Source organism: Ochotona curzoniae, unplaced genomic scaffold, assembly GCF_017591425.1.
Source record: "Ochotona curzoniae isolate NIBS_2020 unplaced genomic scaffold, NIBS_Ocur_1.0 scaffold_2453, whole genome shotgun sequence".
In the NCBI taxonomy this organism is placed as follows: Eukaryota; Metazoa; Chordata; class Mammalia; order Lagomorpha; family Ochotonidae; genus Ochotona; species Ochotona curzoniae.
In genome coordinates this window covers 14,048,054-14,075,250 of record NW_024467094.1, presented here as the reverse complement: position 1 = coordinate 14,075,250, position 27,197 = coordinate 14,048,054, and the positions used below count along the sequence as shown (strand labels likewise).

The 27,197-nt window shown below is 43.9% G+C and overlaps 2 protein-coding genes and 1 long non-coding RNA gene across 9 annotated transcripts in view; 1 reads left to right on the top strand and 2 right to left on the bottom strand.

The window, feature by feature from the left end:
- Positions 1-4,680: 4,680 nt before the first annotated feature.
- Positions 4,681-10,934, bottom strand: RSKR (ribosomal protein S6 kinase related). Of its 2 annotated transcripts, XM_041001545.1 has the most exons (13): positions 10,678-10,934; positions 10,392-10,394; positions 10,046-10,288; positions 9,882-9,965; positions 9,697-9,765; positions 9,256-9,325; positions 8,943-9,047; positions 8,724-8,764; positions 8,157-8,184; positions 7,961-8,050; positions 7,792-7,880; positions 7,581-7,691; positions 4,681-7,143 (listed from the first exon to the last, which is right to left on the bottom strand). In XM_041001545.1, the coding sequence occupies exons 1-13, from the start codon at positions 10,786-10,788 to the stop codon at positions 6,922-6,924; spliced, it is 1,266 nt and encodes a 421-aa protein (XP_040857479.1). In that variant the 5' UTR covers positions 10,789-10,934; the 3' UTR covers positions 4,681-6,921. The 2 variants fall into 2 exon arrangements, with proteins under 2 accessions (XP_040857479.1, XP_040857478.1); XM_041001544.1 differs by lacking the exon at positions 10,392-10,394.
- Positions 10,935-11,023: 89 nt separating this feature from the next.
- The window catches only part of KIAA0100 (KIAA0100 ortholog), a 30,756-nt gene continuing 14,582 nt past the window's right edge, over positions 11,024-27,197 (bottom strand). For 3 of the 6 annotated variants that reach the window (XM_041001535.1, XM_041001539.1, XM_041001538.1), the window contains exons 24-40: positions 26,842-27,136; positions 22,601-22,758; positions 22,130-22,336; positions 19,359-19,458; positions 18,943-19,125; positions 17,216-17,337; positions 16,329-16,484; positions 16,122-16,243; positions 14,788-14,968; positions 14,110-14,196; positions 13,799-13,909; positions 13,528-13,663; positions 12,974-13,104; positions 12,879-12,890; positions 12,692-12,793; positions 12,270-12,404; positions 11,024-11,860 (exon numbers count right to left, since the gene is read on the bottom strand). In XM_041001535.1, the coding sequence (XP_040857469.1) occupies positions 11,678-11,860; positions 12,270-12,404; positions 12,692-12,793; positions 12,879-12,890; positions 12,974-13,104; positions 13,528-13,663; positions 13,799-13,909; positions 14,110-14,196; positions 14,788-14,968; positions 16,122-16,243; positions 16,329-16,484; positions 17,216-17,337; positions 18,943-19,125; positions 19,359-19,458; positions 22,130-22,336; positions 22,601-22,758; positions 26,842-27,136 (2,421 nt within the window). In that variant the 3' untranslated portion in view covers positions 11,024-11,677. The remainder of the gene's footprint in view (positions 11,861-12,269; positions 12,405-12,691; positions 12,794-12,878; positions 12,891-12,973; positions 13,105-13,527; positions 13,664-13,798; positions 13,910-14,109; positions 14,197-14,787; positions 14,969-16,121; positions 16,244-16,328; positions 16,485-17,215; positions 17,338-18,942; positions 19,126-19,358; positions 19,459-22,129; positions 22,337-22,600; positions 22,759-26,841; positions 27,137-27,197) is intronic. The other 3 variants (XM_041001536.1, XM_041001540.1, XM_041001541.1) reach the window with 1 other exon arrangement.
- LOC121170399 lies at positions 13,555-17,167 on the top strand. The gene is made up of 3 exons (XR_005885955.1): positions 13,555-13,643; positions 13,819-13,996; positions 17,005-17,167. It is a non-coding gene; the product is annotated as an uncharacterized LOC121170399 (long non-coding RNA).

The following is a 27,197-nucleotide window of genomic DNA, read 5'->3' as shown; positions in this document are numbered from 1 at the left end:
TAGCCACTAGCCACATGTGGTGTTGAGCACCCCAGAACTTGCTAGTGCAAACTAGGGATTCTCTAGGTGTAGGGTTTTGAAGCTTTATATGAAAGGGGGGTAAAAAAAGGGAAAATGTTCCTTTAAAATTGTTCTTGGGCAGGTGCCTGCCCCAGCTGCTCCACTTCGATCCAGCTCCCTGCTTGGGAAAGCAGTAGAGGATGGCCCAAAGCCTTAGGACCCTGCACCCACATTGGAGACCCCAAAGAGGCTCCTGGCTCCAGATTCACTCAACTCGTTATTGTTGCCATTTGGGGAGTGAACCAGCAGATGGAAGACCTTTCTCGGTCTCTTTTCCCAGTAAATCTGCCTTCCCAATAAAAATAAAATCTTTAAGAGAAAAATTCAGTCAGCACGGTAGCGTAGCAAGGTATTCCTCTGCCATCGTCCCGTATGGGTGCCAGTTCATGACTTAACTATTCCACTTCCCATCCAGCTCCCTGCTTGCGGCAGACCTGGAGGAGGCTCCGGCTGTAGCAGCCACTTAGGGTCAATCAGCGGAAAGTCTTCCTCTCTGTCTCCTCCTCTCTATATATTTGATTTTCCAATAAAAAAATAATAATAAAGTAAATCTTTAAAAAAATGTATTTATTAAATGCCACTGGCCCTTAACAATTATTATTATTACCTGAAAGAGTTAGGAATAGAAGAGAGAGGAATAAAACTTGCATCTGCTTGTTCACTTCACAAATGCCAAATGTTCATAACAGCCAAAGCTAGGCTGGCCAGAAACTGTGGGCCAGGAATCTCCTCTACAGACTTGAGCATTCCTCTGCTATTTTCCCAGGCCATTCCTGGGGAACTGGGTCAGAAGTGGAGCAGCTAGGACTTGAATTGGCACCCATACAGGATGCTGACCAAGATTAAGCAATTCTCTCCCTCCCAACCCCACCCTTTCATTTTTCACTTGTGTTACTCTATCTCTCCCAGGTTCTCTTCTCTCATGTTCTTTCTCTCTGAGAAGAAGAAAAAAAATATGAAATCCCTTTAAAAAAAAGAGAGGTTTCTTAAATTTATGCATTTTTGTCCAATCATTTGTAAAAACCCTTCCAAATCAGCTGACAGAGATCTGACTTGTAACTTCATATTTTCTTTATTTTGATGTTTTCTAATCTGTAATTCTCTTATAGACATTAACATTGTTATCACAAGGCACTTTTTTTCTTTCTAGTTTTGTTTGTTTAAAATACTGTTGGGGTGGTGACAGATGTTTTTCACCTGCTGATTCACTCCTCAAATCCCTCTAGGTTTGAATTGGGCTAGACTGAAACCAGGAGCCAGGAAAGAACTTCACCATCTGGTGTGTTCCCATATACCACGCAATAAGCTGAATTGGAGCCTGGTGCGATAGTGTAGCAGTTAAAATCCTTGCCTTGAATGCACCAGGATCCCATATGGGTGCCGGTTCTAATCCCAGTGGCCCCACTTCCCCGGCAGCTCCCTGCTTGTGGCCTGGGAAAGCAGTTGAGGACGGCCCAAAGCCTTGGGACCCTGCACCTGTGTGGGAGACCTGGAGGAGCGCCTGTCTCCTGCCTTCGGATTGGCTCAGTTCCAGCCGTTGTGGCCACTTGGGGAGTGAATCATCAGACGGAAGATCTTCCTCTCTGTTCTTATCCTCTCTGTATATCTCCCTTTCCAATAAAAATAAGTAAATTAAAAAAGAAGAAGAAGAAGAAGAAAAAGCTGAGTTGGAAGTGGAGTAATGGAGCCAGTCCATGATACAGTATGCTAGTCCTCCCAAGACAGGCACACATGCAGTCCATATGGGTGCCAGTTCAAGTCCCAGCTGCTCCATTTTTTTTTAAAGATTTGTTTTATTGGAAGGCAGATATAAAGAGAGGAGGAGAGACAGAGAGGAAGATCTTCTGTCCGATGATTCACTCCCCAAGTAAGCGCAATGGCCGGTGCTGTGCCAATCCAAAGCCAAGAGCCAGGAACTTCTTTCAGAGTCTCCAACGTGGGTGCAGGGTCCCAAGGCTTTGGGCGGTCCTCGACTGCTTTCCCAGGCCACAGGCAGGGAGCTGGATGGGAAGTGGAGCTGCTGGGATTAGAACCAGCGCCCAAATGGGATCCCGGAACGTGCAAGGTGAGAACTTTAACCATTATGCTATCGCACCAGGCCCATGCTCCACTTCTGGTCTAGCCCCCTGCTAATGGCCTGGGAAGGATCCAAGTCCTTTTGCCCTTCTGCTTGTTCACTTCTGCTTGTTGTAGCCATTTAGGGATTAAACCAGTGGTCAGAAGATCTCTTTCTCTCTGATGCTCTGCCTTTCAAATAAATTAATAACTTTTTAAATCCTAAGTTTTAGTATTAGGATCGACGATTTTATAAAAATCCTACTGTGTAACCCAAGTCAGAAACCTGGAGAAGTATCTACCTGGAGAAGTTTTGAGTGAACTTGAGGATGGAAGCTTGAATTATTAACCCTGCTTCTGTGTGCAAGAACAAAGGAGGCAGTGTGACAGGTTTTCTCCAGTAGGGCTCCCTATCAGCAGAACGCTGAAAGGGGCCAATGAAATCTGAAATAGTATGTTTTTAGAAAAAATGCATACATACATGCATGCACACACTATGGGGAAGAAAAAAGCATATTATTTTTGCAAATAAAGAAATTCCTAATTATTAGAATTCCTCAGAGTAGTTTGCTGAGCTTGTGTCGCTGTCCCGCAGCGACGGACTTGGTGCACGGAGCCGATAATAACACGCGTGGACCCTGACTGATGGTCAAAGCCGAAGTTTATTAGGGGCATCAGACTTTATACTCTGAAAGTCCGTATTGGGTAGGGGAGGAAGTATCGAGCACATAAACAAAACCATCAACTGTTTTCGCACTCTAGATTGGAATTCCTTTAGTCTTTACATCGCGCTAGGTGTTCTCATTTACATGCTGTTTACTCAACCCATGGGAACTATCTCCCAACAGGTATGCAAGAGGTAGTCATTTGGTTGTTTCCATGCAAATACTGCCCAATGAATGCAAACCTTCCAGGCTCACAATGTCCTCCTACAAGCTTGTCATATCAAAGCTTCACAGACTGAATGGCTTAAACCAGAAAAATTCTCTCACCATTCTGGAGGTTAGATGTCAAGGATTAATTTGATAGCAAGATTGGTTTCTTCTGTGGCCTCTCTTGCTGCCTTATTTAAAATGGCCATCTTCTTGTCTACAGGGTCTCCCCTTTGTATCCTGTGCTAATTTTTTGTTTGTTTGTTTGTTTTTGGTAAGAGATGTGTTTATTTAAGATTTATTTATTTTTATTGGAAAGGTAGATACACAGAGAGGAGGAGAGACAGAGATCTTCCGTCCACTGAGTCACTCCCCAACTGGCCGCAACAGCTGGTGCTGAGCCAATCCGAAGCCAGGAGCCTCTTCTGGGTCTCCCACATGGGTGCAGGGTCCCAAAGCTGTCGTCAACTGGTTTCCCAGGCCACAAGCAGGGAGCTGCATGGGAAGTGGAGCTGTGGGGATTAGAACCGGCGCCCATATGGGATCCCAGCACATTCAAGGTGAGCACTTTAACCGCTATGCTATTGTGCCGGGCCCAAGATGTTTTTATTTGAACAGAATGACAGAAACAGAGAGAAATCTGCTCACTGGTTCACTCCCCAAATGGTTGCAACAATGGATGCTAGGCCAGGATGGGATTTAAACCCAGTACCCTGATATGGAATACTGGTATCAAGGATGGGAAGCTTAAACTCTTTATAAGGATTCTAGTCATACTGGATTAGGGCCCACATTTATGAGTTCATTTTTGAAAAAATACTTGAGAGTAACTTTTATTATTATTGTATATATATATTTAATTTTTTTTATTGGAAAGTCAGATATACAGAGAGGAGGAGAGACAAGAGAGGAAAAGCTTCCATCCATTAATTAACTCCCTAAGTGCCCGCAACAGCCAGAGCTGAGCCAATCTGAAGCTGGGAACCAGGAGCCTTTTCTGGGTCTCCCATGCAGGTGCAGGGTCCCTAGTCTTTGGGCTGTCCCCGACTGCTTTCCCAGGCCACAAGCAGGGAGCTGGATAGGAAACAGGTCCGCCAGGACATGAATCAGCACCCATACGGGATCCCAGCACATGCAATGCAAGGAATTTAGCCTCTAGGCTACTGCACCAGGCCCTTTGATTTTCTTTCTTTCTTTCTTTCTTTTTTTTTTAAGATTTATTTACTTTTTATTGGAAAGTCAGATATACAGAGAGGAGGAGAGACAGAGAGGAAGATCTTCCCTCCAATGGTTCACTCCCCAAGTGACCACAACAGCTGGAGCTGAGCCAATCCGCAGCCAAGAGACAGGAGCTCTTCCGGGTCTCCCACGCAGGTGCAGGGTCCCAAGGTGTTGGGCCGTCCTCGACTGCTTTCCCAGGCCACGAGCAGGGACCTGGATGGGAAGCAGGGCCGCTGGGATTAGAACCAGCGCCCATATGGGATCCCGGAGCGTGCAAGGCCAGGACTTTAACCACTATATCGCACCAGGCCCTGATTTAATTTTTTAAACGCCCTTCTCCAAATACACTCTGAGGTACAGGGAGTTAGGACTTCAATCTTAAAAAATTTGGGGGAGCAGGTGAAGCACTTGACTCCTGGCTTTGGCCTGGCTCAGCCCTGGCCATGAAGGCCCTCTGGGAAGTTAACCAGCGGATACAAGATCCATGTTTCCCCCTAACTCAGACTCCCAAATAAGTAAATAAATTGTGTTTAAAAAATTGTGTGCGCAGGAAAAACACAATTGACACAATTCAGCCCATCAAAAGGGTTAATAATTCAGTGTATGTGACTGATTTATTTTTTTAAAAAAGCTTTGACAGTATTTCTACATTGAAGACATTATTTGAAGCAACCAAGGAATTGAGATTACAAATTACATATACAATATAAAAATAACTTACATTAGAGGTTAAAACAATGAACTACAAAGACTTTTCCAGAAGAATAAAAGGATTAGTATTGACTAATTTCCAGTTTTTACTTATATACAGTAAAACATCCATGTTTACATGTTTATCCGGTTTCTTTTACGTAGTAAAAAATCAAAGCATAGGGCTAAAATATCATTTCAGAGTGTATATTAACAAATGCTATGTGTATTTCAGGGGAGTAAGTGATAGGTATTATGTACATAGGTAAGTGATTCTGAATGGAGAAAATCTTTTTCAAAATTTACTTTATGAAACTTGGTCCTATGAAAAAAACCCTCATGACATTAACATTGAGCCATGCACACAGGATAATAAAAGCCTCTCTGCATGTGCCCTTTGAAAAAGCATCACAGAAACCTGAACCCCATTTTCACAGTTATCCACCAGTGGTTGTAGACCCCTGATTTTATACCACAAGAAAACAATAATCCAGAAAATTTGAAATGCCTTATTTAAAGACATTGACATAATTGTTGGATCTAGGCACCAATTCTAAATTCTAATCTAATGTTTTCTATTATTCTGGAAATCATCAATTCCTGTTTAGTATTCAGGATTTTTATCCAGTGTGCAATTCTGGTTACAACTTACCAATAATAATAATATTATAAAGTATGTAAAGAGAAACCTATGAGATGAAACAATTAAGAATACATTCTATTTATTTAGATCCCAATCTTATTACAAAAAAGATGTACAAAGACATTGATAACATAGTAATCTAAAAAGATTAAAATTTAAAAATGAGAAGAAGGAAAATAAAGACAGGGAGCTAGAACCAAAAGCATAACTAGTATACATGTTAAATACTTCCTAGAGGTAGACCATGGGTCAGGTACTAAGTGGTCTAGCATTAATACAAAGAGTAAACCTCAATCAGTTGAATATCTAAATTCCTTAAAGTAAGAATCAAACAGCAATTAAGGAAAAGCACAACTAGGCCCAAAGAAAATGCCCATGCACCCTTCAATATTATGAACACATCCTTTTAGAGTATCCACAGCTATTAAGTTTCATAGATTTTGATGGATGGCCAAAGTACAAACTAGGTAAAGCAACTCTGAAGAGGTTAGCAAAATGCTAGCTAGCTATAAGGTAAAAAAAGCCTACCATAAAAATAAAAATTATCCCCCTAAACTTCAGAACACAAATTAAGTTTTTGAGCAGTTAAAGACATTAAAAAGAAATAGTAAATAAAAAGAAAGCATGAAAGTCATGTAACCTAGAAATGTATACAAACTCAAGGTCCAAAGGATTTTTCTTACAAAATAAATGCTTCTTGAGCTATATTTGTAACCTTTAATCTTGGGGTTCATGTCCTCTGAATTGCTTGTCCATTAGGAACAGAATCCTGTGTCTTTCAAGGAGGTTTAGCAAAAATTTATATAGCTGTTCTAATTACCCCTAGAGAACATATTTAAATCAGCTATATTTTTCTTTTATGTTTGTTTTCTTCCTCACACTAGGCTACTGGATTCACTTTCTAATTCTTAAAAATTATACTGATTAAAGACTGGTCTGGGGCTCCAAGATCACAATTTTTTAGTGCAAATTTAGGGGTTTAAAAATGAGAGCTTTTGAGATCTTTGGAAGATATTCATAGTTTCCAGTCAGCCAATTAACGCATAAATAGCATCTTGGGACCTATTAAGTGTTACTACTGCCCAAGAAAGGAAACACGGCAGAGACATAAGGAGAAGGAAAAATAGAAGCCAATTTCAGCTACTTGAGGATAAGAGCAAGAAATAAAGCCAAGGAAAAGGTTTCCACCCTCATCTGACAAGTGAACTGAGAGATGTGCTGTGTGTTGGGGAAAGGCTAAGACCAGCTGTGGCTACCAACAGCAGAATGACTTAGATCTGGCTCCAACACTTTGAATAAAATGGCAAGGGGCTACAAAATAAAAAACTCGATTTTCTCAGCTGGCCCCAATCTAGCAGCAGTCCAAGCATGAGTGGAGGGTCAAGCATGGATGAGGTTTGCCAGGAACGATTCCAGATCGCAGTCAAAGTCCTTAAAGGGCATGAACTCCAATGGATTAGGTTGTGTAACTTGTGTTTCCATGACAAAGTCTGCTGGTTGCTTCTGTAGGAGCTCTGGGTCAAATGCCACACCCCGAAAGAAAGGGTGGGTCTGGAACTGATGTAGATAACGTAGCCGGTGGAGGGGATTCTGGCATAAGAGCTGAAGGAAAGTAGAGCATGAAGGATGAGGGACTGAGGTAGAGAAGGAGCGGAACAGAGAAGGTGGAAAGACATTCATGGAGCAGGGGCCTGGGGGAGTTAGAAAGACCCTGCAGAGTGAGAGATTTGAAAAAGAGGGAGAAATAAAGGATAATTTGGGGCAAAAGTAGGAATAAAGCTACTGTATTTGTTCATTTTCAGGTGGCAGAAGTGCAGAACTAGAATACTGTCAGAATTTATCTGTTCTGGATGGGGAGGAGATTTAGGGGATCAGAAACTTGGGAATCAACTCTGAAGAACTAGCTAGGTGTTTACGTGGTTAATTGGAGCTTGTCTAAAAAAAAAATCAATCGTTGGAACTGGGAATATCACTTCAAAGGGAAGGGAAGGAGAGAGTGAATGGTCTGGTACTCAAGAAAAGGCAGTGCTTACTCTTACCTCATGAAGTAGAAGTGAGAGCTCCTGGTTAAGAGACGCTGGGATCTCAGAGTCACAGTGGGTCACATTTGCCAACATGGCCACATGATCTCTCTCTGCAGCTACTGGGAACTGAGTTAAGAGGCAGGAATGGGAATAAAGCAAGATTGCCTATGGTCTTTCTTCCCACTCACAGGGCAAAGCTGCTTTCTTTGCACAACACTGTTCTCACCTTTCCAGTTGCCAGGGAGAAAAGCAAGACACCCAGGGACCACCAATCAGCAGCATGGTTGTAAGGCCCTCCACTCAGGACCTCTGGTGCTACAGATTTGAAAGATACTTGTCACTGATGTCCGTTGGCTATCTTACCCACTGCTTACCCATCAGCTTTAGTCTCTCACCCATGTACTGAAGAGTACCACAGATGGTATAAGCTTGGGCTCCACGGGGTAGATGGCGGGACAGACCAAAGTCTGTTAGTTTCAGATGACCTATGAAAAAAGGCAATTAGCATCACTCCATTCTACTTCTCACTGGCCATGATTTATTGCCAAACCAAGGTGCTTCTTACACTGGGGCTGGGAAACAAAGACTTACCTCGTTCATCCAGAAGGATATTCTCCATCTGAAAAGATAGAGGTGAGAAGTTATTATTCATCTTCTTTTCAACCTTTTCATCAAATATAACCCCACCTGAAGAAGGTGCCCTACTCAGCATCCAAATCTTTTTTTTTTAAGATTTATTTATTTTTATTGGAAAGGCACGTCAGATTTACACAGAAACAGAGTCAGAGAGATCTTCGATCTGCTGCTTCACTCCCCATGTGGCTACAACATCCAAAGCTAAGATGATCCACAGGAGCCAGGAGCTTCTTGTGGGTCTCACACATGGCTGCAGGGTCACAAAGCTTTGGGCTATCCCCTATTGCTTTTCAAGGCCGTAGCAGAGACCTGGATGGGAAGTGGAGCAACTGGGACACAAACCAGCACCCAGTGCTTGCAAGGTGAGCACTGAGAAACACTGAGCTGGGCTCAACATTCAGATCTGTACTTATGTCTGGCACCCATGGGGGCCCCAAGGTTAGATGTTCTCAGATCTCAACGTGCTTTCATGGACCCGACTTTTGAGGGTTCTCCTCAAAGGGAAATAATACTTAACTCTACCTTCACATCTCGGTGGATGATGCCCAAGTCATGGAGATAGCCTGTGGATGACAGTAAGCATGGAGTGATCTGAGCTATCCTGTCCTTGCTGATTTTCCTGGTAGGCCCTACTCCATCCCTATCCTGATCTGCTGATTTTCAAAGTTAATATCAATTTTATTTATCTCATCCCCTGCAACTTGCCTCTCCCTCCCCATTTCCTTTACCCATTTCACTTACACAGCACCAGGACCAGCTCAGCAGCAAACAGACGGATGGAAAGCTCAGGAAAGCAGCCAACAGCTGACCACAGGGAGTACAGATCTGTGCTGTAGTAGCTACACACTGCAAAGCACCAGAAATGTAGGCGTTGTTGTGGAAGCTTCTTTCCTGGGCTCCTTCCCAATCTAATGTCACCTGCTGTTCCCTCTCTCTTTAGGAGAGAAGTGCTATGAGAAAGGGAATACAATAGGGACAGAAAAAGCCCAGAGAGGTAGCCTTAGGTGGGGACAATGGCACAAGGACTTTTGGGAATGACAAGCTAGACACTCACTAATGAAGAGGTGCCGTTTTCCTTGCCAGCTGTCCCCCAAGCTGTGTATGAAAGGATGACTGATGTGTCGCTAGGGACAAAGAAAACAGGAAATTAGGAAACAAGAAGGTCAGTGAGAATAAAGATGGCCCAAAAATTGGTTCTACAGAATGTGAGCTGCTGTCTCACTTGTCAATTTACAGAAACTCAGTAACTGAGACTGACAGCATGGTAATCCTACAACCAGCATAAGAAACATACTGGAGATTTTTCTGCCAAGAGCTAATGTTAACTATGTTGGTAGCCGATGGCTACTTTTCCCAGGATCTAGTCTGATGTTAAACTAGGGCTGAAACAAATGGAGGTCAAATCCAGGGAAAGAAGCTAATCTGAGCAAGAAAAGGTATTTTCTCCACCTACAAATTTAGTTCTTTCCACCATTCTTTCCAGAACTCTGCATACCTGGATATTAATCTCCTCTTTACACTGCCTCAAGGTGTTCCTCTGCAGGACTTTTACCTTGGGCACCACCTGTAAAAAATGAGTGATGACTTACAGAGGAGACCAGTGTATTGAATTATTTATGCCCTTAAACTTATCTGGAACTAAGAATGGAAACAGGGAGAAGAGCATAATGTGGAGAATACCTTCAGCGCAAATACACACTTCCTGGCACAATCTAGCACCTTCAGGACAGTTCCAAAGGAGCCTTTGGCTACAAGGCCTAAAATCTGTAGAAAAAAGATTGGCAGTTGAGACTGGTGGTTTCTAGATTTCTCCCAGACCCCTCATAAGGACTCCATTGACCTACCTTCAGATGCTGCTGCCCCCTAATGGGCCTCAGAGGAAATTCCGGTAAAAAGAGATTGATGAACTGAGGCACAGGCCATTCAGACAGAGGCTTCTCTAGCAGTGGGGCTGGCTCTAGGGACTTTGGTTGCAGGCACTGATGCCCCCGTAGTTCCCACAGCTCTTCCAGACCTGATCTGATGGGACCCATTTCTGACCAGAGGCACTTCCAGCCTAGGCTCCAGGAGCCCTGGATGTTGCCACCCTGACAAGAACCAAGGAAGCCACTCTATAAACTTTCTGTCCCTGAAGCATTGCAGGTTCAGCCCAACTTGGCAGGTACTCTTTCTTGTTCTCTCAAGCCTCACTTGCTGAGGTACATTTTTCACCAGGTAAAACTCAATGCTTTGTATGAGGTACTAGATATCCTAGATACAGCTGAAATCATCTAGGGAAACAACTGTTGGTTTCTCCATGAAACACCAGGAACATAATCTCTGCCTCACAACAAGGCTTTGCTTTCTTCACCTTACAGCCTTCCCACCCCCACCCCCACAGTGGGTATCACTGACATGCTCTTCACCACATCCCAGGCTTGAGGCCAATGCCTCCTTCACCTCTTGTCAACAGGCTGCCAGAGCCCCCACAGCCTACCTTGCGAGGAGCAGCCACACGGGTGTGTTGCCCCTGCCGACAGCTTACTGCTCCCATCCCAGTCTCTGCCTCCTCTCCTTCTGCTAAATCTGTCCCAGTTATGTAAGCCATTCCTCCCCCTGACGTGCATTACACATGAGCCCTGCCTCTTGTAATGTGCCAAGACCCGTCAGAATGAGGCCAATGGCACACTGTAGCTAGGAAGAATCTGTGATACAGTGTCAGCACAGAGGATGAGGCTATTCTTGTTAAAGTGGCAGCTGTAAGGTATTTGGGTTTGATGTGGAGGTAAGAACGCAGGTCGAACACATACACTCAACACACATGCATACACAAAAAGCCAGCATCAAATTTAAAATATTTTTTTCTTTTGATCACTTTTTGCCATTCTCCATCCAGGATACACCCCAAGGTAAGGGACCCATGGCCAGCCCTAGCTCTGATGACCATCTTCCCAAATGAGCTTAGCACACAGACTGGGGAAAAGCCGATTCCTCCCAAAACAGTAACACCTTTTATTCAAGGCAGTGGAGTGAGGGACAGAGGATCAGCCTCTTTCCCTCAGCTTCCTGGCACAGAGGGAGAGCAGTTACACTTACAAATATATATGTGTGTGTGTATATATATATATATTTATATATGTCTTTATATAAAAATTTATCATACTTGATCATGACTATAACCCTACCCTTTCAGTTGACCCCCAAGGCCCATTTTCTGGGTCTTGCTCTCCTGTTGCCTCTGTGGCCCTGGGCCTGATTGGCATGGGATGGAACTCAACATTATTATCTACCACGTCCCACAGGGAACAGGCCAGCTGCTGAAGAGCAGTGCCCCTCTCCACTTTTTCCTCTGGGCTCCTGACCCAAACACATCCTGAGGGATAAAGTGAAGCCCCTCCAAACAAATCCTGAAGGATGAAGGGAAGCCCCTCCCATCCCATAGTCCGTGCAGCCTGAGCCAGAGTCAGATCCTGAACTGTAGCCACTCGGTCAACAGATCACTTGCGCCTGCTGAAGATGGACTTCTTGCTAGGGTTCTTGTTGCCCACACTTAAACCGATGAGGAGTCGGGCTTTCTCCTCCTCTTCCTGCTGTTGCATGTTCAGGTGCGATTTAGCTTCTAGCTTTCCCCGGGCTTCAGACCCTGTTGCAGGCTTCAGCCTTAGCTTCTCTTTGATTACCTGGCAAGTTAAGAGAGTAGAAGGAAAGATAAATATTAGTGGGACATGTAAAATAAATCAAAATAAAGCTAACTAAGATTTATTAAACTTATATGCAAGGGCACAATTTAGATCTTAAGTCTTCTTTGTAGAAGCTTACAGTCTAAACAGAACCCAATCTAAGCTTGAAGTTCTGGAAGCCCTTCATTACCTTAAAATTAGCGGTGGTTAACATAGATAAAATAGATCAATAAATATTTAATTTGATCATCTGGGTGCAATCATGAAGAAGGCATGGATAGAAATCACTTCCTTCATTCACCTGCTCTTTCCCAAGGCTATTTGTTAGTATATTTTAGAATGAACAGCTCTTGAACAGACCTGCTTGCTAGCCCTTGCTAACCAACAGACATGAGCCCTACTGGAATACCTGGGCGACCAGGGCTTTGCGGCTATCCCTTTTGACAGCCATGGCAAAGTCTAGCCATGTCCATGTGTTGTTATGGTATTCCAGACAAGGCAACACCAGGTTTAGGTCACCCCAATCCACGCTGTTCTTCTCACCCTGCAGGAAAAAAAAAAAAAATGCAGAGAGGAGAGAAAATAAGGAAAAGACACATAAATTGCTGTTTTGAGGCTAAGCCAATACCTGATTGTGAGTCCTATGACACCAACCTACACACATTTGATTTTATCTTACCTCAACCTAGTAGAGGTTCTGAGGGAAGAGATTTAACACCCACAGCCCAGCTTCACATGAGGCCTGGCTATTTCCCTGTCTATGGTAATCTCTGAAGATCCTATCTGGTTCAATTCCCACCCTATTCTAGAAAGTGCTGAGAAGATGCAGACCTTGTAACTGACACACAGTGGGACCTGAGGAATCTTTATGTAGATGAAAGAATTGTTCATGGCAGCTCGCTCTTTCATCTTGTCAATATCATCCACAGGGTGCTAGGAAAAAACAGCATAGGAACATGAGCCCCTAAAGCCATCAGAAAAAAATATAGGACGCTCAAGATCTTTCCTCTTCTTTTACCTCTGGAGCAGACTGAAAGGAAACACAGGAAATCCCCAGTCAGGCCAGTTTCTCAGGACTCTCCCATTTTTCTGTCATCAGGAGCATGTCAATACCTCAGGTGATTTGCGAAATGACCTTCTGACCCCAGAACTCCGAGTCAAGCCCTGCGTCACACCCTTTCCAGGGCCCATCGGTACTGGATCATCTGTTGGAATCAGCTGTCGAGGCTTCACCACTGGTATGCCTGTGAAAAAGCAAGGGCACGGGTTGGGCACCGTGTGGTACTAAACTGCTGCTTATGAGCTTGTGATGCTCGCATCTCACACTGGAGTGCCTGATCCATGTCCTGACTGTACTTCTGATCCAGCTTCCTGCTAATGCACCCAGGAGGCTAGCAGGTAACTCAAGTGCTTGAGCTCTTGCCATCCTTGTGGGAAATTCAGATGTTGTTTTGGATTCCTGACTTTGTCCGGGCCTAGTCTTGGCAGGGGAATGAACCAGAACATGGTAGATTTTTTTCCTCTCTGCCTCTTCAGTAAGAATCTTTGTCTCTCTCTTTAAGAAATAGAAAAAGTGAGCATAGAAACTCTAAGCCCTTTTCTGACCCTTCAGCTGTCTCTGTGGCTGCCACCCCATCCTTCTGATGCTCCACCTTGCAATTTCTTACCAGTAGTCACCAGTTTGGATTTGTCCTCTTCATCACCAACTTCATCATCTTCCACATTTCGACCAGGAAAGAAAAAGCCCATCATTCTATGGAAGAACTGGTGGGTCAGCTGGATGGTGAGAGGCACCACATTCACCTAAAGGACAAAATGTTTAAGAAGGAATTAAATCCAAACGCTATCCCTCCATTTCCTACCCCTACTATGACATAATACACAGCTAGTTTTTGCTACCCTTTTTTTTCTTGGACTCACAAGGAACAGTTTACTAACCTCAAAATGTTCTTTAACAGAGATACCCCCAACTGGTGGGCGGACTTTGCTGAAGAGGCGAAGGGCTAGCTGTCGCCCAGACTGGCAGGAGCTCTGGGGCCGCAGAACTACCTGTGCAGTAAGTTAACAACAGTCCAACACAATGACCTCACTCCCACAAATCCTTTGCAGAATGAGAGGACCTATCATGCTAAGTTGGTAAGCTTTAGTCATTTCACATCATCCCATTATTTCCCTTAGTGGGTTTATACGGAAATGCCCTCTGCTAAGAGTCATGTGAATAAGCTGGAAATAGGGAAGTTAAGACTTGCCTTGTATACAGCATTAGGGAGGAGGTTGTTCATAGTGAACCAGCCTAACTCCAGGAGATGTTCTGCTGTGTCATCAGACTTATTCACCTGTAGACAGATTTTGTCATGGTCACTGAGGTAAGCCTTTCTCAGGAACTTGCTACAGAACAGTTTGTTTTTAAGTTTTTCCATATGTCTAATAATAACTGATATCTCTTTCCATCTCATACAATCAATACAACCTCTAAACCAGTTTCTTATGCGTGCTATTGGCCAGGTCACTAAATGCCAATAGTATTTCCTAGTCATTAGGACAACAACAAAAAATCTCATTCATTTGCAAATGTCCCCTTGTGAGGAAACTAATGAATAATGGCCTCTCCTTCCTATTACTAGTTAATTGCCATAAAGCTCAAGGACAAATTATAACAGTTCTATTTCAAGATGGACTAGAAGATTTCTCTAGGCCACACTTCCAGTAACAGATAATCTTACTCAAAGAGAGACACATTTGATTAAATTCATCTATACTGGCATTTAATATTACAAACCAAAGTGCCTTAGAGAGTTGTACTCATGTTTCTAAGTATCATAGCTAATATTCATGTAATAATTAGCCCACTTTTGCGTATCTCTTTTTCTATTTCCTGAGAAAGATCAATACAACTGCCTCTCAGTGTGACTTTATGTCCAAGATACCTTGCTATACAGGAACCTTTGCAGCTCCAGTTCAGCAATCCCCAGCTGTCCATCTTCCTCTGTCAGGCGCCACCGTGCCTGAGCAAAGTAAAACTCAGTGCGACGGACCACACTCACATCTTCTTGTTGCTTTCTCAACTCCATCTTGTTGGCTCTCTGTAGCTGGAAATCCTTAAAACACCTGTAAGTGAAATGGAGAGCCACAGGCAGTTTAAAAAAAAAAAAAAAAAAAAAAAAAGGAGCACTCAGGCTAGGAGTAGAATGCGCTAGAATGATGCAAAACTCTAGCGATGATCCTAATCTTGCACAGTTAGACCCTACAAATTTTTTTTTTCCCACTGGGTTTACATCTCAACCACGGGAGCACAAATTCTAGCTTTCCAAATCCCAGCTTTCACCCTTATAGCTCTTCCTCTATCTTTTGAATCTGATGATTCCATCTATAATTTTGTTCCTTACTGATTAATTTCTAGATATTCTCAGTTCAGGTGCACAATATGAAGGTCACAAAAATGATATTTCACAACCACTCAATTATCTTTATAGTACAAACTTTCCTAGGAAGTTCTCTAATGAGGATCCCAAGGAAGGACTCTGAATTTCTTAGGCAAGTTAAATGACAATTAATAGGGCCCGGCGGTATGCCCTAGTGGCTAAGGTCCTCGCCTTGAACGCACCGGGATCCCATATGGGCGCTGGTTCTAATCCCGGCAGCTCCACTTACCATACAGCTCCCTGCTTGTGGCCTGAGAAAGCAGCCGAGGATGGCCCAAAGCTTTGGGACCCTGCACCCATGTGGGAGACCCGGAAGAAGTTCCTGGCTCCTGGCTTCGGATCGGCATAGCATTGGCCGTTGTGATCACTTGGGGAGTCAATCATTGGATGGAAGATCTTCCTCTCTGTCTCTCCTCCTCTCTGTATATCTGACTTTCCAATAAAAATAAATAAATCTTAAAAAAAAAAGACAATTTATGTATTTCAAAGACATGGGGATAGAGAGATAGAGGTCTCTCATCCATTGGTTCACTCCCCTCATGTTCACAAAAGCCAGGATTGAGCCATGCCAAAGCTAGCAGCCAGGAACTCAATCCACATCTCTCATGTGGGTGGCAGGGACTCTACCCGACCTATCACGTTCTACTACCTATCATGGTGCCAAAGAGCAGGAGCTAAAATTGAGAGCAGAGCTGGGGCTCAAACCTAGGCACTCTTTAATCCTAACCATTATGCCAAATACTCACCCCCCTGCTGTACCTTTAATAATGTACACAACACCCAAAGACTGTTAGAATATGGTGAGCAGGGAAATGGACAGGGAAAGAATGCTAGAGTACCTGATGAGGATATTCAGCTCTTCACTTTCTAGCTGCAGGTTGGTCTTCTCCTGGTCTAGTTGCAACTGAAGTTTTTGGTTTAGGTCAAGCAGGTTTTCATTCTTACTGTCATCCTGCAAAGACTAGGAAACGAGGGTAAGATAAATTAAGAGGCGCTCTTCCTTGTCTGAAGAGACCTCCTGTCCTCAGATCACCTGGGATGACTACCTTCATGACAGAATACATCTGCTTCTCCAGCTGCCGTATCTGGGCCACGTGCTGCCGCACAGCCTCCTGCAGGTGCAATATGCTGCTGCGCTGTTCCTCAGGATTGCTAGAAATCTCAAGCTGGAATCTAACCCGCTGTTTCTTTTCACTGTGCTCCTATAGGAATGCAAAGGAAAATGATATTTTTTAGAAAGATTTATTTATTTTTAGTAGAAAGTCAGATTTACAGAGACATGAAAGACAGAAATATCTTCTGTCTGCTGGTCCACTCCCCAAGTGGTCGTAACAGTTGGAGCTGAGTCGATCCAAAGCCAGAAGCTTCCTCTGGATCTCCTACAAGGGTATAGGGTCCCAAAGCCTTGGGCTGTCCTCGACTGCTTTCCCAGGCCACAAGCAGGGAGCTGGAAGGGAAGTGGAGCATCTAAGACACAAAACGATGCCCACATGGGATCCTGACACGTGCAAGGCTAGGACTTCAGCCACCAGGCTACAGAGTGGGGCCCTATGAACAAGATTTCTAACCAACAAATCTTGTGGTAAAGTGAAACACAGAACAGAACAAGAAATGGTATTCAATTAGTAAGAATGAGGGGTGGATCAATGCAGATTTGGCAATGTGGATATCACAATAAATCAGGGGCATGTAGGCCAAACTGGGGAGCAATTTCTGTTTTAGGCAGTATGGAGAAGTGACCAGGAAGAATGATCACACTTGCTTTGAGGATGCTCAGGCGTTCCTTTCCTAGATAAGTGAAATTTCTACTGCTGAGCTTATAAGACCTACTAAAGAAGTGTTTGATTTGGTTTTTTTAAAACAGATTTTTTAAAGATGTGAATATAAAGCACAAGGTCAGCTAAATAGCATCTTATTAAGAGCTCATACTCACCTTCCGCTTGGGTTCTACATGGAGTAGCAAGTTGTTGACAATGTCCAGAATCATGGCATACTGAGCTGGGTTGGTAGAGATTTCTAGCTCATGATGAATCAGAGTAAAGGTATCCACAGCCCCTAAGTAAATATTAGCAGATAAATAAGAAGATTAAGTCTTCCCAAACATCTATTCTGTTAATTCACATTGAAAACCATCCCTAGGCCCTGTGCGTTGGCTCAGTAGCTAAAGCCTTGGAAGCACTAGGATCCCATGGGTGCCAGTTGCTGTGTTAGGTGCTCCACTTCCCAGCCAGCTCCCTGCCTGTGGCCTGGGAAAGCAGTAGAGGACGGCCCAAAGCCTTGGGACCCTGCACACATTTGGGAGACCTTGAGGAAGCTCTTGGCTCCTGGCTTCTGCCTCTAAACTGGTTCAGCTCTGGTCGTTGTGATTATTTGAGGAATGAACTAGTGAATATCTTTCACTCCCTATCTCTATAAATATGATTTGCCTTTCTAATGAAAATAAATCCTTTAAAAAAAACCTATTGATTTATTTATTTTGTTGAAAAGTCAGATGTACAGACAGAAGGAGAGACAGAGAGAAAGATCTTCATTCTTCTGGTTCATTCCCTAAGTGGCTGCAACAGCCACAACTGAGCTGATCCAAATTCAGGAGCCAGAAACCTCTTCTGGGTCTCCCACGTGGGTACAGGATCCCAAGCCTTTGGGCCGTCCTCGACTGCTTTCCCAGGCCATAAGCAGGGAGCTAGATGGGAAGTGGAGCAGCCAAGATATGAACCAGCGCCCAGATCGGATCCTGGCACATCCAAAGCAAGAAGTCTAGCCATTAGGCAATTGCACCAGGCCCTAAAATAAAGAAATCTTTAAAGAGAAAACCATCTCTGTTATCTCACCCCACAAAAAGACAGTAAAACTCATGGATAGAAATGTTTGCTAATTTCAGACTCATAAATACTTATTCATCCTAGGTTCCTCCAAGAGTACAAGTTGTTCTCTCACACAATGGGTATAAAAATGTAGAGCAAAGTAAAATGTACTGCCAATATATAATGGGACTTTTAATAATTATACTGTTAGGGCTGCTACTGCGGCATCCTTTGCCACCTGTGATGGCAGCAACTGATGTGGGCAACGATTCATGGCCTTGTTGTTCCAATTTAAGTATTACATACTAATTTTTTGAAAGGCATATTTGCAAAAAGGAGGAGGCAGAGAAGGAAAGAGATTCCAATTGCTGGTTCATTCCCCAAATGGTTAGAGCTGAGCTGATCCGAAGCCAGGATCCAGGAGCCTCTTCCGTGTCTCCCGTGTGAATGCAGGGTCCCAAGGACTTGGACCATCCTCTACCATTTTCCCAGGCCATAAGCAGAGAGCTGGACAGGAAATGGAGCAGCTAGGACACAAACCAGCACCCACCCATAGGGGATGCCAGTGCTTTGAGGATGGAGGATGATCCTGTTAGCCACAGTGCCAGCCCCAGTCATTCTACTTTTGACCTAGCTCTCTGGTAATGACCCAGGAAAAGCAGCAGAGGATAGGCCAAGTGCTTGTTCCCCAGTGTCCTATGTGACAGACTTGGATGAGGCCCTTGTCCTGGCCCAGCAGTGGCCACAGCCAGGACATGAACTGGTGCCCATATTGGATTCCAGCACTTGAGAGATAAGGATTTAGGCACTGAGCCATTGTGCAGGGCCCGCTAAAAATCTTTCAAGCCTTGAATACCTTCCTGCTTCTTTAGGAGATCTTCCTTTTCCTGGTTTTCATGGACCTCCGGTGGCTTAATCTGAGTTGCTAGTTCAGGGTCAATATCATGGCTGTAACTAATATAGTACATTCGACAATTGCAACGTGAGATGATCCGCTGAACTTGTTGGGCCTGCTGTGCTTCAGCTGGCTGATTCCAATCTGGGAAGAGGCAAAAAAGAGATAAGAGAAAGACATTCTCAGTAAAGGCATTGTGAGAGACTTCCAGCTATGTGTGATACCTGGGGAATTATAAAAACAGTGCTTTCAAGCTGACACAGCACAAAATGATCCTGCTCTGGTGCAGGTAGATGTTCTGTGAAGGAAAGAAAAGGAAGCCCCCCTGGAATAAACATTTGCTCCCAACCATACAGGAGGGAAGACAGACTACTGACCTGTGGTTGTAGTAACCATGCCTCCCACTGCCTGCCCACTCTCCATCAGCTCCTGCACAGAGTCCAGACTACGCTGCCGGTGTTCCTTGATATTCTTCACCTAAAGGCACAGATGCAGGCACCTTTAGCTCCTGTGGACACAGTGGCTTTCCTGGCCAAGGGTCACAGAGCTCCATGTTTCAAGGGCAGTAAAATACTGATGACACCTTAATCAACAAGGAGCCATGCATATAATGGTAGTCTCCTAATGATGTCATAGCCATTCTAGTTTATGAAAGTGCATCTTATGATGTTCACACAGTGAGCTATTTCTCAGAACACATCCCTTAGTATGCAACACATGACTGTACTGACACTTACTATCATCAGGAGCTATATCATGAAAAAATTTTTAATGAAAAAAAAAAAAAAGGCATACCTACTACAAGCAGAGGCCCAGAAAATGCTGAGGATTCCTGACAGCTTATCCACCATAAGGAGCAGACACCCTCTGTTCCCACCTCTGAAGACAGCTAGTAGAGGGCAGTGCCTGCTGAGTCACTGCTGTTATACGAGTCTCATGTTAACTGACAACCTGGCCTTTATTTGGCTCAACATCTAATCTAAATACTAATTACCTCATACATAATTGCACTTGAGGTTGCCTGGATTAAGCCCTAATGTCCTTGATATAAAAAAATTACCAGCCAGGGAACAGTGGGGAAGGGATCAGTCTTACAATTATTGAATGAAATAGCAAATGAAACTGTCATTTTGGTTCTTAAAGAATGACAAAGAGGAAAGATAGAATCTTCTATCCACTGGGTCAACCCCCAAATGGCTACAACAACCCTAGGTTTGGTCCAGGTCAAACCCAAAAGCTCCATTCTGGTCTCCCCACAAGGATCCCGTGCACTCGGTCCGTCTGTCTTCCAAAACACATCAGCAGGGAGACAGAATAGAAGCAGAGATTTCAAACCAGCACTCTACTATGGGATGCCAGTGTCAGAAGTGGAGGCTTAAACCACCACACCAGAATTCCTGCCCTGCCCCAAGCTTGCTCGTTATCAGAGGCAGCTAGATCCCTAACTTACTTGAGAATATGCCATGCCAACCACAATGCAGGCACCTATTACCTATTAAAAATCTGGGCCTGGCATGATAGCCTAGCGGCTAAAGTCCTCGCCTTACACATGCTGGGATCCCATATGGGTGCTGGTTCTAATCCCGGCAGCTCTGCTTCCAATCTAGCTCCCTACTTGTGGCCTGGGAAAGCAGTAGAGGATGGCCCAAAGCCTTGGGACCCTGCACCCGCGTGGGAGACCAGAAAAAGGCTCCAGGCCCCTGGCTTCAGATCGAGGCAGCTCCAGCTGTTGTAGTCACTTGGGGAGTGAATCATTGGATGGAAGATCTTCCTCTCTCTCTCTCTCCTCCTCTCTCTATATCTGACTTTCCAATAAAAATAAAATTTTTAAGAAATATATATATATTTTTAAAATATGACAACACAGTATTGGCTACATATAACAGGCCCTACGAATCAGAACAGGTATATCATATCCTAGAAATTATAGTATAAATTCAGTTTTACCAAGAAACAGAAAACTCACAACCTTGCAATTAATAACAAGCTCCTCTCCTAGTCCTGCCAGCTGTTCACAAACTCATCAATAAGGTATCTTTCTAAACACACGTACCCAAACATGCTGATTTAAAAAAAAAAAAAACTACTTTCCATCTGAATAAAGAATTATACTTGTCAAAGTCCCTTCTCATTTTCCATTTTTTATATAAAGGTGACTTGCCCAAGGAGCTCATCATGGCTGTCACTGGAAGTCACTTAACTCTTAAATAGTTTTTAATTCAACCTTAGTGCTTTGCTGAAATAACCAATCGTCTTTATAAAAGACGTCAGAGAAAGTGCAGAGACCTGATGTAGACATTTGTCCTAGTAGATAAGGCACCCACATCCCACAGTGGCATACATGAGTATAATCCCTGACTCATGACTACAGGTGCCAGCTTCCTTCTAATGTCACTATAGAAGACAGTGGTAATGGCTCACATAACTGGGTTCCTGCCACTCACATGGGAGACATGAATGAGTTCCAAGCTCTCAGCTTTGGTCCCAGCCCAGCCCTAACCACTGTAGTTATTTGAGATTTGTCATGGCATAGTAAGTGAAATTCCTGCTTACAACTCTGGCATTCCCATACAGGGGCTGGTTCAAGTCCCAGGTGCTCCAATTCAAATCCAGCTTCCTGCAAATGCCTTGGGAAAAACAGCTGCAAATGGTCCCAGGTACTTGGGTCCCTACTGCACTTGTGGGAAACAGCCTTCTTGTTTCAACCTGGCTCGGTTATGGCTGTTGCAGCTGAGAAGTGAACTAGTACATGGAAATCTGATTCTTCCTCCCTTTTTGTAACTCAAATAAATAAACCTGTAATAAATAAATAAATAAATAATAAAGCTTACTAGCTAACTAATGGGGATCAGCAGCTTCAAATGTAAAAAAATCCCCAACCCATTTTTTTCTAGTGGTGAGAAATCAGTTTCTTTTGCAATGAAATAGAATATCATGAAATTTAAAAACAAAAACAAAACAACAACAAAAACAAACACCACTATGGGCATACAGAACAGAGACTACCCATTCACAGTATTATTGGCCTCATTATTTTGCTAAACTGGCTAGTGGTAACAGGCGCTATCAAGAATCTTTTAGCTATTTAGTGCAAGAGAGTAACTACAGAAAATGACATTAAGAGGCCTTCCCAGCCCCAAGGACTAACCTCTAACCAGAGCTGTCGGCCATCCTGTTCAGAAGGACTGGTTTCAGTGGTGGCAAAATACTGCATGCCATCCAACAGGCAAGTCCAAGAGGTCTTTTGCTTGAGTGTGTCACCATACCAGGCTGGATGGTGCTGGCACTGTAGCAGCTGGGCTTTGGCAGCTGATACAATGACACAGCCTTCTGTCTCTGCTCCTCGAAGAACCATCTATTCCAAATACAGAGGCAGAATTAAACCACCAAGGAAGATAAGAAGGTGAATATAATATATACCAACTACTGCATTTGGATCTAATTCTGGTTTACTCAGTGAACTTTATTGGTTTTTAGATACAGAAATGATTATTTGTGCTACCTACAGGAAAAAAGAAATTTAGAAGCTCTATCTGTACTTATCTAGAGGTGGGAGGATATGAACAGTATGGTTATCATCTAATTCAATGTTGGGAATGTTCTGGTAAAGAAAAGGTACCTGGCAGTTGACCAGCTCAATAAGGCAGTTGCGGTTGTAGATGTCATCTGTCTGGCAGGCAGCAATGCCACACAACTGCTCACTCATACCTGACTCCTCTTCTGTGAAGACTACAAACCTGTCTGTCTCTTCAATCAGCTTCTGCAACATGTAAGCACCTGGAAGATCAGTAAGAAATGGGGAAAAGTCACAATGTCAAAGACAAAGAGAATACATACCAGGCCAAACTGGCCTTCCCTTCATTTCTCTGGCTAGAGACTGGATAGAATTCATACAACCTAACGGGGAACTCGAGCCCAACCCAGCCCATTCCAACCCACCCCTCAATGCAAATTAAAGGCTGTCGATTCATTTCTCCCTCAATTTTAATAAAAATAAGAGTTTCCAACAGAAACTCTTGCATTTCAATTACTTTCTGTACTTACTTGTGACCACTCCTTTCTAGTTGAGTTTACTCCTTTGTCATTAGGGTCACAGCATTTGCTTAGCTTTGCTGCTTCCTCTGATTATGTTCTAGACCCTCTTCTTCCTTTTTCCACATCTTAGTGATTAAGTATCTCCTAAGACCCATTCTTATTCCCTTCTCATTCTTAATGGTTTTGTCTGTTTACACAGTATTGCAGCTAAGACATTTGGTCTGCAGAAAGAAAATAGCTGGCCTGTGTTCAAAATCTTGTATCTACCACTTCTCTAACTGTGATTTTGGATAGTCTGCTTTAACCCCTTTGTGCCTCAGTTTCCTTGTCTTTAAAGTAACAGGAATTGCAGGCTCAGCACAGTGGCCTAGTGGCTAAGGTCCTCGCCTTGAACGCGCCAGGATCCCATATGGGCGCTGGTTCTATTCCCGGCAGCTCCACTTCCCATCCAGCTCCCTGCCTGTGGTCTGGGAAAGTAGCTGAGGACGGCCCAAAGCCTTGGGACCTTGCACCTGTGTAGGAGACCTGGAGGAAGTTCCTGGCTCCTGGCTCCAGATTGGCAAAACACTGGCCATTGCGGTCACTTGGGGAGTGCATCATCGGACAGATCTTCCTCTCTGTTTCTCCTCCTCTCTGTACACCTGACTTTCCAATAAAAATAAACAAATCTTTAAAAAAAAAACCAACAAAAATAACAGGAATTGTGATATAAGTATTTGGAAGAATTGACTAAAAAAAAAAAAAAAAAAACTTTGCAGTACCTGCCACACAGGAAGCAGCTGTTCTTAAATCAGTATTGACTCTTGGTTGTATGATGAAATTCCCAAACTGCTACCGCTAGCCTACAGGCTTTTTGACCCCAAACTCCTGCTGTCAGGCTACATGACGTTCTAATGCTACAAACTCAGTACAGCCAACTCTAACTTTATACTTCTTTGAATCTGTTTGGCCTCTGGCTCTCCAAATTTTTCTATCACTATTATCATGATATCAGTCACAGGGTTCAAATCTTATTTTCTCTGTTTTAAGATTTATTTATTCATTTGAAAGGCATAGTTACAGAGACACAGAGATCTTCTATCTACCAGTTACTTCTCAGATGACCTGGCTACAGCAGGAGCTTCTTCTGGGTCTCTCATCTGAGTGCAGGTGCCCAAGCACTCTCCCCAGTCTCTGCTGTCCTCCCAGGCACACCAGCAGGGAGCTGGATCAGAAGTGGAACAGCCAAGACTTGAACTCACACCCATTTGGAATGCCAGCATCACAGACGGTAGTTTTGGCTGCTCTCCCAAAGCACCAGCATTTATTTTCTCTTTTTAAACTCCTTCTAACCAATGGTCATATCTGGATGTACTCTACTGTCTTTAATCATAATCTGTGTCTCCCTGCCTCTGACTAGCTCCAGCCCTCACTGCCTCCTATTGAGACACAGTAATTTTCCCAATTTGTCTCCCCACTTCTACTTTCCTTCTCTCCAAGCCCTATTAAAAAAAACCTTCAGTAGAGGCCATGTTAACCAGCATCCCGCATGAGCCCAGGGCTGTGTGCTGACTGCTACATTTCTGATACAACTCCCGGCTAATAACATGTCTGGGAAAGGAGATGACTCTGGGACCTGGGGCCCTGCCATTCACATGGAAGACCAGGAGGAAATTCCAGGCATTTGGGAGAAAAAAACAGTGGAATATCTTCTTCTGTGTCTCCCTCTGTGTAATTCCTGCCTTTCAAATGAATTAAAAAACAAAGCAAAACAAAAACCCTTGAGTAGTTCCATCATCATCTGCTGACTCAAAAGCACAAATACCTTCGCCTTGGATGAAAAGCCGGTGCTGCCTGATCTTCATCATCCCTTTGCAGCCTGAGCTCTCTCTGTTCCCCTTAATCTGTCAGTCAAGTCAGAACGTGCTCTCCTTTGAGCATATGGAACTTTCCCAATTCCACTCCCACTCAGCTCTTTCCTGGGCCTAGGCTGCCCTCCCAGTTTCCTCAAGTTCAAACCATACAAGCCTTCTGGCCCAGTTCAAATGCTACATCCTCACAAAGCCTTCCCTGTTTGTACTCCATCCTTCATTCCAGTCAGGAGAAAGCCCTGCATCATCTGTCTGCTGACATGTGTCACTTTTCATCATGTTCTCAAACTCACCACACCTGCCCTCCTTGGCACTATTTATTTCTTCTCCCCAAAAGGCCCTCTCCTTTGTTGAAATGTTGCTCATCTCTTAACACTCATCTCAATTGCCATCATCTCTGTGACTTCTTTTTCAGACCCTCCAATACTAATTTAACTACTTTCTTTTGTGGGTTTTCATGGTACTCTACACTTGATCTTAGCCAAAAAGGCAAAAACTGATTTTCATGGTACTCTAGAACATCTTAAAACATTCATTCATTTAAAAAAAAAAAAGTTTTACTTATTTTTTTTTATTGGAAAGTCAGATATACAGAGAGGAGGAGAGACAGCGCTGCTGAGATTAGAACTGGTGCTCATATGGGATCATGGCATGTGCAAGGCAAAGACTTTTGCCACTACGCTACCACAACGGGTCCGGAGGATCTTAGGAAGGCCCTGGTTCGTATTCTGGTGGCCCTACTTTCCATCCAGTTCCCTGCTTGTGGCCTGGCTGAGCAGTCAAGGATGGTCCAAGGCTTTAGGATCCTGCACCCACATGGGAGACCCAGGGGAAGGAGGGGAGGAGAAGAGGGGGAGCGGCTCCTGGCTGTAGATTCACTCCCCTAGCGACTGCAACGGCCGCAGTATAGCTGAGCAGAAGCCAGGAGCCTGGAGCCTCTTCTAGATCTCCCATGTGGGTGCAGGATCCCAAGGTTTTGTGCCATCCTCAATTGCTTTCCCAGGCCACAAGCAAGGAGCTGGATGGGAAGCGGGACTGCTGGGACACAAACTGGCACCCATATGGGATCCTGGCACATTCAAAGCGAGGACCTTAGCTGCTAGGCCACCACGCCAGGAACATTCATTCATTTTCACAATAAAATTCAAATTTACATGGATCATCCTAATGAGTTTGAGTTTCCCTTCATTTCTAGGTTCCTAGTTTCTCTGGCATTGTCTAACATATTAAAATCTTCAATAGGTCCCAGCGCAGTGGCCTAGCAGCTAAATAAAGTCCTCACCCTGAATATGCCGGGATCCCAAATGGGTGCTGGTTTGTGTCCCGGTAGCCCCACTTCCCATCCAGCAATCTGCTTGTAGCCTGGAAAAGCAATTGAGGACAGCCCAAAGCCCTGGGACCCTGCATTGGCATGGGAGACCCAGAAGAAGCTCCAGGCTCCTGGCTTGATTGGCTCAGCTCCGGCCATTGCAGCCACTTAGGGAGTGAATTACTAGACGAAAGATCTTCCTCTCTGTCTCTCCTACTCTCTGTATATCTGACTTTCCAATTAAAAAAAAAAAGGAAACTTATGTATAGATGAATTAATGATTGAGCAAACGAATGAACAAACCAGAGCTCATTCAGAGATGATAAATTCAGTACGTCTTATATTCTATAACCCTTGCTGAACCCAGGGCAGTGTTTTGTGTCTATTAAGCATTCACTAAAACCACAAAACAATCCTCTAATCCTCTGCTTCTTTCTCTTATTCTGTTTGGCCTCATCATTACTTCTGATCCTCTTCTAATCACACGACCAGATTCTTTAATGTTCTTCAACACCTTTCTTCTCCTAAGAGCTAACATGGAAAAAGTTAAGTTTTCATCTCTACATGCAGACAGAATTGACCTTGATTCAGTCCTTCCCAAACTTCCATCTAAGCCCATGTCTGTGCCATATCTCAAAACCCACAGTCTCAATTGTCCAAGCCTACCTCCTGATGACCCCTTGTCAGGCCACCCGCTGAAGCCAGGAGTGTTGACACGAGGCGCAGCTGGGACACTAGTGGAACCTTCCCGCTTTGGCTTTTTGGCTGATATGTGGGGATCAATCTTTAACCCCTTCAAGGCCTCAGTAGAGAGATTACGCTTCAGCACAACTGCCTTTTTGTAGCCATCATATAGCCCAAAGGCAATGTCCCGATTGGTGGTTGTCCAGGAAATCCGTAAATCTACCAAGTACAGCTGGTGTGTGTGAAAGGCAGGATCACCATCTCGAGTAGAAAGCTCCTAACAAACAGAAAAAGAACCTCAGGCTTATATGGAAATTCCTGTCAGTGGATTGGACTGC

Coding starts and splice junctions, on each gene's coding strand:
- RSKR (XM_041001545.1), bottom strand. CDS start 10,788: ATGGCTTACATAACTGGGACAGATTTAGCAGAAGGAGAGGAGGCAGAG. Junction 9,766..9,881: donor AGTGTGTATTTGCGCTGAAG/GTATTCTCCACA, acceptor CATTTTTTACAG/GTGGTGCCCAAGGTAAAAGT. Junction 7,881..7,960: donor TGGTACTCTTCAGTACATGG/GTGAGAGACTAA, acceptor TCAAATCTGTAG/CACCAGAGGTCCTGAGTGGA.